This window comes from Sorex fumeus, unplaced genomic scaffold, assembly GCF_029834395.1.
Source record: "Sorex fumeus unplaced genomic scaffold, SorFum_2.1 ptg000123l, whole genome shotgun sequence".
NCBI lineage: Eukaryota > Metazoa > Chordata > Mammalia > Eulipotyphla > Soricidae > Sorex > Sorex fumeus.
Window position 1 is genome coordinate 5,765,745 of NW_026606180.1, and position 8,582 is coordinate 5,774,326.

Below are 8,582 nucleotides of genomic sequence, written 5' to 3' on the forward strand. Positions count from 1 at the left end.
ATACCCCAAAATTGCTTCTGTGCCTTTGACCAGACCTTTCTAAAAAGTTCCCATTATAATAGATAGGCAAGTGACCCAGCCCTAGCGAGGAATTCATTGACCAAGCATCACAGCCTACGTGGTCTAACCAACAGAATTTGACTTTCTTGCAGCTTTGGTGCCTAGAATTCTGAGCTCACGAGGTCTCCAGCATTGGTGTGCACTGCGGTTTCTCCCAGTGGCTGAACGATGGCCATCGTGTCTTTGCCAGGTCAGTGTGGGTGTCCTCCTGTGTGCTGCTGTCATCCTGGCTTAGGGCCACACAGTGACTTCACTTTAATAGGATGACCTCTCTCAGTACCCTCTCTCCAGAGCCAGAAGGTCCTGGTAGTTAGGAGCCAGCATATAAATTTGGGGCTTGGTGGGGAGGAAGTAATTCAGGCCACGGCTCTTCCCCAGGTACAGCCCAGGGGATTCTGTGGGTGTAATTACAGTAAAGGGGCTGAGGAGAAAGAGACTTTCCTGGCTTGCTTAACTTTCTCTAGCTCGAGGCAGAAGGAGGGGCCCCCAGGGGAGTCAGGGCCAGCCTAGCAGAGGAGGCTGTCCTCAGCGCCCAGCAAGGGGAGGCAGTGCCCAAGTGCCCAGGCAGCCCCGTATGGCATTCTGCATGGAGATGGGGCCAAAAGGATCTTGGGGGAGGAGGGAAGGAGGGGGCATATGGTGCCACCAGCAGGTCAGTCTACACCTATGAGGCGAGTGCATCAGCAGCCTGATGGTGCCTTCAGACTTTTAGATACCCCAAAATTGCTTCTGTGCCTTTGACCAGACCCCAAAAACTTGGGGCCAAGTTTACCAAGAAAGTAGCACTGTAGCACTGTCCTCCCGTTGTTCATTGATTTGCTCGAGCGGGCACCAGTAAGGTCTCACAACAAATTATGAGACTGTTTTACTGTTTTTGGCATATTGAATACATCATGGGTAGCTTGCCAGGCTTTGCCGTGCAGGCGAGATACTCTCGAGAGCTTGCCAGGCTGTCTGAGGGAGGCGGAGGAATCAAACCCAGGTTGGCCATGTCGGCCACATGCAAGGCAAACACCTTACCCGCTGTGCTATCATGCCAATCCACCAAGAAAGTAAGCGGCCAAAAGTTAGGTATGTGGGAGACACACCCACAAACCCCCTCTGGCTCAGCTATATAATTAGAGGCAAGGCCTCTCTGGTTCCTAATCAAACTGCTTAACGGCCATGATCCCAGAGACTCACAGGTAGGTCTCAGAACCCAGCGACTTTTGGAAGAAATGCATCAGGTCCCCGCAGTAGGTTACCGGCGCCGGACCACCCCATTGGGGGAAAGGGTGCTGTCCCTCTACCCTCTTGGCAGCTCAGTGGCCACCATCCTCCAGAGACCATTGGACAGTCAGGTTTGGGTCCTCAGTGACAGGACATGCGGGGCCTCACAGGATGGGGGTGGAGCCGGCACTTTCCTCCTCGCCCCAATGAGACCCCAAGTCGCCGTCCATGAACAGCCTCTATGACTCCTGATCAAGCTGCTTAACGACCATGATCCCAGAGACTCAGAAACAAATCTCGAAACCCAGCGGCTTTTGGCAGAAATGTGTCTGGTCCCTGCAGTAGGTTACCAGCGCTGGGCCACCCCAGGTGGGAATAGGTTTCGTGCCTTGGCCTGTTCCCCCTGGCAGCTCGGTGGCTGCCATCCTCCAAGGCTATTGGACAGTCAGGTTTGGGCCCACAGTGACGAGACTCTCAGGGCCTCACGGGATGGGGGTGGAACTGGCCCTTTCCTCTCCATCCCAACGGGACCCTGAATCGCCACCCACGAACGGCCTCTCTGGCTCCTGATTAAGCTGCTTAATGGCCATAATCCCAGAGACTCAGAAACAAATCTCGGAACCCAGAAGTTTGGGCAGAAATCCCTCCAGATTTAATTGTTAAAATTTCGGAATTCCAAAATTGTGTGGCCACTACTGCGGCCGTGCGACATCATATGTTATTCATTATCAGCAATAGAAAACAAATTGTCTATGGTTGTCTTTTTGGCAGATCTGAGTGTTGGGGTAAAATCCAAATAATAATGGTGGGTCTGGGGTTGAAATATTGAATGTAATCAAAGTAGAGAGAGAGTAATATGGAAATCATCTGCTCCACAGGTGGGCAGAGGGTGTGGGATGCGGGGTATGCTGGGGGTTTTGGTGGTGGAGAATGGGTACTGGTGAAGGGACGAGTGTTTCATCATTGCATGACCCAGACTTAGACTCAAAAGCTTTGTAACTGCTCTCACGGCGATTCAATAAATAAATTTATAAAAAGGGGGGGGGGGGGGGAGTAAGGCAGAGTTTATGCCCAATTCAATCAATATAGCCTAATCAATGACTGAATAAATAGCAATACTCCTACATTTAAAAAAAAAGGATCTTGGCAGTGGATTCTTTCCTGGACTACTCTGGGTGACGTGCAGGGGGCCACCTGGTCCTCACATGGAACCTGGGTGCTCTAGCCAACTGAGCTATTTATTTATCTCTTACAATTCTTTGTCGCTGCCTTGCGGGGCTCAGGAGACCCCTGGTGCCTGAAATGGAACCCAGTTCCCTGCAAGCAAGGCAAGTGCTCCCCTACCTGCTGTACAGTCATTCCAGCAAAATGTTATTTTCATTTTTTCAGTCACACCTGGTGGTCCTCAAGGCTTGCCCCTGGTTCTGCGCTCAGAGAACACTCCTGGCGGGGCTCAGCGGACCATATGCGATGCCAAGGGTGGAATCCGGGTCAACCGCATGCAAGGCAAACGCCCTCCCCACTGTATTATCACCACAGCCCACAGCTGAATCTTGAAGCAGCCTAAACACTGACCTAGAGAACTGTCAGATGACAAGTTTGTGACTTTTAGCACAAGGGTGTGATAATTTATCACAACAGCAAGGGAAAATAAATTAACAGCTGAAACTTCAGCAACTGGAATTCTAGAAATCTACAAGCGATTAATTTAGAATAGTTAAGTAATAAGCGATAGCACAGCGGGTAGGGCGTCTGCCTTGCACGCAGCCAACATGGCTGACCCGAGTTCGATTCCTCCGCCCCTCTCGGAGAGCCCGGCAAGCTACTGAGAGTATTCGATATGCCAGACACAGTAACAACAAAGTCTCCAATGGAGACGTTACTGGGCCCGCTCGAGCAAATCGACGATCAACGGGAGGGCCTTTACTTTTTACTTTACTTTTAAGTAATAAAACAAATCCAGTAAGGTTTTTAATCAAATGGAATTAGTAAAGAATTAGTGAAAATAAGACTTGAGAATGAATCAGTTTCTTCAAAGACCTATGGAAAGATGAAAAGTAAAATAAAAGAATGACCTCCTCCCAGTGGCAGCTGCTCTTGCTCATTCCATTCAGGCTGAGTCAGGGCTAAATTATTTTTTCTGGGGCTGAGAGAGAGTACAGCAGGTAGGCGCTCACTTTGTACTTGCCCACCCTAGGTTTGATCCTCAGCATTCCATGTGGTCCCCTGAGCCTGCCAGGAGTGATTCCTGAGTGCAGAGCCAGGAGTAACCCCTGAGCACTGTTGGGTGTGGCCCAAAAACCAAAAAAAGAATGGATGGATAACTAGGAGGAGAGACAGTGGGGACACAATTGTATTTATCTAGAGCCTCTTCTAATCAAGGCTTCTTTCTAGGGAAAGCCCTGGTCAGAAGCAGGGCGGGGTGGAGCCTTTGGACTCCATGAGCTTGCATAGCTCTGGGTCAGAGAAGGAACAAGTGGGTTGATCAGAAAATTGGTTTTGAAGCAAAACCAATGTGGGTTCAAATCCTGTTTTGCCTACTGATCAGATATATATAGCCTTGGGGAACTTAACTTCCTTAACTCTAATGTCTTTGTTGGGGGCCATTAAAATGATTCCTCTGGTGGGGGGGCATGGAGGAGAGAACCCAGGGGGTAGGGGGCTTGTCTTGTATGTGGCCATGGCAGCTGTAACCTAGATTCAATCCCCAGCCCCACCAGAAGTGACCCAAGCACAGAACCAGGAGTTAGCTATGAGCACCACCAGATGTACCCCAACCCTCCGTCCAAAGATGAGTACCACAGGGGCTGGAAAGGAGTCCAGGGGTTAAGGACTTGCTTTGCGTGTGGCTGCAGCAGCTGCAAACATCGTTGGAACCCCTGACACTGCCTGTGGTTCCCTAAGCCTCACCAGGGTTCACTCCTGAAAGCAATCAGGGGTGCCCCAAATACAGATAGTTGCTATGAGGATCACTTAATCACTTAACTTCCCGTTAGTCGTCGATTTGCTCGAGCGGGCCCCAGTAACGTCTCCATTTGTCCCTGTCGCGTGCTAGTGTAGCCCAATGGCATCTGTTCGCTCCGGGAACATGAAGGGCCTCAAACCGATCGTTCATGATCTTGACGAAGAAGTCTGACCATCTGGAAGGTGGGCGGCCACGCGGTCTTTTGACATCCCGTGGAATCCAATCGGTAACAGCTCTAGTCCAGCGGTCGTCTTTAAATCTCATTACGTGACAAGCCCATCTGATTTTCGACACCTTGGCAAATGAGACAGCGTCCCTGATCCTTGATCATAGACGGATGTCGGAACTCCGGATTCGTTCTCTCATTTGAGTGAAACGTGATATTCCAAGCATAGCTCTTTCTATTCTTCTTTGGGAGACCTGAATAGCGTTCTCATCCTGTTTGCGTAGGGCCCAGGTCTCTGAGGCATATGTTAGCCCCTTAGCAATTTAAAACAATAAAAATGTGGCACAAGTCAATACATGATTTCTCATCAAAGTAATTGTGAAGATAACGGCGACCTCGTGAGTAGAGGAAGACATCTCCTTACGAGGGGCTAGCACTAGAGGTCCAGTGAGATAAACACAGGCAGGGAGAAGCAATCGTTTCTTCTGAAGAGCAAGGTCAAAGGAGCTAGAAGAATCCAGTGGATTGCCAAGGCCTCTCTGGGTGTCGCTTCAAGGAAGTGAAGCTTAGATTTTCAGTGGGACAGCCAAGTTCCGGTAACAACAACAACAATAAAACCAGGAGCCACTCGGTTACCTTCAGAGTTTATTTCTCTCTCAAATTACCATTGATTCGCGACTGATAAGGAGTATCCTATTCAGCAAGTTCTTCCCAGCCTGAGTCTTGTCTGAGAGAAAGGAAGGATTACTGCTACAGAGGTTACGGGGATCACCTAGCAGGTGGTCTCCTGAGCACTGCCCAAGCACAGAGCCACGGATGGCCCCTGAGCAACACCAGTCGTGGCCCCCAAACCAAAAACATCAAGAGTAAGGAAGGACAAAAGGGAGAATGGTGAAGGATCCTGGTCCTTTTCTGAGGAGATGGGAAAGGACCCTTCCACACACACACCCCACACACCTTACTTCTCATTGGCCATGGAAAGCTTGTAGAGGGCGGTTTAGTCCAGGGTCATGCATGTAGCTAAAACCAAAAGGAGGCCAGAGAAACACACACAGGAAAGAGGCCTACCTTGCATGCAGCTGACCCTGGGTTCGATCCCCAACACCTCACACAGCCTCCAGCTCCAGGCTCAAGCATGTGTGCTGAAATGTTCCTAGGTCCGCCCTTGTTCCTTAAGAGAATCAAGTTTATTGAAGTGGATTGCTCATAAGTCTAGGTCATTTTTATGTTTCATTATTTGTACAATGTCTGGCCCGCTTTGATTTACTGACTTGTTTGTTTTTTATGTTATGTTGAACCCTTGTGACTCCCTGGTTCATCCTAGAAATAGATTAGCTAGAGTTCACGCTTCTCTGTATGCTCTATATGCTTCTTCCTCTTCCCGACTCTTGGATTTCCAGGGAAACAACGATCCTGTATTTTCTGTGCTCAGGAGTCACTCCTGGTGGTGCTTGGAACCATATGGGATGCCGGGGATTGAACCCAGGTCGGCTGCATGCGAAGCCTGTGCTATCACTCTGGCCCCTGGATTTTGTTTCTTATTCCCTTTTAATGTCCCCAGTTTCCTATCCGCCACCCCAGCCTGCCCCTTGAAGGCACAATCAGGTTTACTTCACGTTTATTACAACACGAAGGCAAATGAAATGATCAAATCTGAGATCAATAAGCGTCCATTTGTATTAGTTGTTATATCTCACTGTACTCTCAGTCTTAACAAATATTTTAGCTCGGTCTAGAATCCTAGGTTGCCATTATTATTGTCTTAGCATTCCACTGGACTTTGGTGTCCTTTAAAGCCTGCCGGATTGCTTTTTGTTTTTTTTTTTTTGTTTGTTTTCGAGCCACAATTGGTGATGCTCAGGGGTTACTCCTGGCTCTGCACTCAGGAGTCACTCCTGACGGTGCTCAGGGGCCTGTATGAGATGCCAAGGATCCGGCACGCACCGCTGCTTGTGAGGCAAGTGTCTTATCTCCCTGTACCATCTCTCTCCAGCCCACCGCTTGCTCCTTCGAAGAAAAAGATGCACAACCACTTTTGAGCTTTTCTTTCAGCATTTGCTATCCAACAGTTTTAAACCTTTTATTTGCCCTAGGAACTTTCTGTTGATTTCTTGAATCTATGGGTTGGTAATTTTTCTTTGACTATGCAAATCTTCAAATATTATTTCTTCAAACACGTTACCTCATTTTCTCTCTCTGAGTCAAAACTTCGTTGTGTCTGTCATGCCTCTCCTCCTTTATTGCTGTTGATTATTTGATGCTCAGGGCTCCACCAACTCAGCGATGGGAGGACAGCTGGTGCCAGGGTCAAGCCCAGGGCTCCCACATGCGAAACACCTACTCAGCCCCGGACCCAGCTCCCCAGTCCTGATGCATTTCTCTGAACTTCTTCCCCCAATTAATTTTTTAATGACTTTTTATTTGGGAGCCACACTTAGCAGTGTTCGTGGATGACTCCTGACTCTGTGCTCAGGGAAACCTGACATTGCGTGGGGGGGATGTGTGTGGTGCCAGGGATCAGACCGAGGTCAGCTACGTGCAAGGCAAACACCTTAATTACTGTACCAGCTCTCGGGTCCTCCTATCAATTTTAAACAAGACTCTTTTAGTTTTCAGACCAGTCTTCTTTCCCAAAAGATTATTTCTTGGTTTCTATATTTCTCTCTATTGCTTCTCCAGGGGAAGCTGGGAAAGGGAAGGAGCAAGTCTAGTGATTCATCACATTGACAGGAACTGGAACACTTGTTTTTTTTTTTTTTTTTTTGCTTTTTGGGTCACACCCAGCGATGCACAGGAGTTACTCCTGGTTCATGCACTCAGGAATTACTCCTGGCAGTGCTCGGGGGACCCTATGGGATGCTGGGAACCGAACCTAGGTTGGCTGCGTGCAAGGCAAACGCCCTCCCCGCTGTGCTATTGTTCCAGCCCCACCCCTCATATTTTTTTGTCTTCACAGGAAGTATCAGCGTGAAACCGAAGTACTGGTGTGGGATGACTGCGAAAATGGGTTCCATAATGTCAGGGGCATTTTCCATAATGTCTTCCAATATGTACCTCATCTTTGAACAAAGCTCCCTGAGCAGGATCAACTGCTCGGAGTACAAGGCCAGTTACTCAGGTATAAGTCTCCTTGGTTGCAGTTCTTTGGAAATCGTTTTCTCCCTGTCTTTCTTGACCGTCATCGTCAGTGGCTTCCTTATATACTCCGTGTACGCCCAGCTTTTGAAGGGCTTGTTTTTCTATATTATCTGGATCGTTTTTTATGAATGTATAAACATTGTCATACAAATCTACACCAATAGCAGTACCACTGTTATACAGATCCGAGTTCTGCGCTGGTTTGGCTTGGTTAGCCGCGTGTCAATGCACTGCTTTTGGATATTCTTTGTCATTAATGAAGCACATATGATCTACAAACTTAAATGCAAGGTTCATATAACTCCCTTCAACAGACACATTTCTTTAGGCAATGAGGATGTCGCTCGGCGACTGTCAAATTCAAGCTCCTTATCTCAGGAGTATCTGCAGTATCTTTGATCCTGCTCAGGAGGCCCCGAGAGGCCCATCCACCAGGGGCAGCTGTTTTCAACCCTTTCACCTTGACTGAGATGATGACCACGTAGACAGGTGCTCCCCTGTCCCTTCCTGCTGAGGAGGGAGGAGGAGGGAGCCACGTACAGGAGCCTCACAGCTGGAGTACGCTCTCCACCCAGGATGTCTAATTAAAGGATGTCTTTGCCCAGCATGCTTTGCGGTTTGGTTTGTTCGTTTCATCGTTTTGTTTTTCCTGGTGAGTACTATTCTGTCAAAATGGAGAAAGCAAGGGAGGGCAGAGAGAGAGAGGGAGAAAGAGAGGGAGAAAGAAAGGTGAGAGAGGGAGAGAGAGAGTGAAGAGAGAAAGAGAAAGGTGAGAGAGAGAGGAGAGAAAGAAAGGTGAGAGAGGGAGAGAGGGGGTGGAGAGAGAGAGAGAGAGAGAGAGAGAGAGAGAGAGATAGCACGCTCTGAGTGTTCTTTTCATGCAGGAGACCCAGGGTTGAGCCCCCAGCACTATAGAGTCCCTCAAAACACTCCTGGTAGTGACCCTTAAGCACCACTGGGGATGGCCCTCAGAAACACAAACCCTGGCGGTGCTGCTCTCCCGTCCGTCTCTGTGAGCCTTCCTCAGCCCACAGCTTGCTGGCC

At 48.8% G+C, this 8,582-nt stretch overlaps 1 protein-coding gene across 1 annotated transcript; it reads left to right on the forward strand.

Moving 5' to 3' along the window:
* Positions 1-228: 228 nt before the first annotated feature.
* On the forward strand, positions 229-7,937 carry TMEM217 (transmembrane protein 217). Its single transcript, XM_056137336.1, has 2 exons — positions 229-250; positions 7,357-7,937. The coding sequence occupies exons 1-2, from the start codon at positions 229-231 to the stop codon at positions 7,935-7,937; spliced, it is 603 nt and encodes a 200-aa protein (XP_055993311.1).
* Positions 7,938-8,582: the final 645 nt, after the last annotated feature.

Excerpts from the sequence above, each read along its gene's own strand:
- TMEM217 (XM_056137336.1), top strand. The coding sequence starts at position 229 with ATGGCCATCGTGTCTTTGCCAG. Across the intron at positions 251-7,356 it reads GGCCATCGTGTCTTTGCCAG|GAAGTATCAGCGTGAAACCG; the intron begins GTCAGTGTGGGT and ends TTGTCTTCACAG.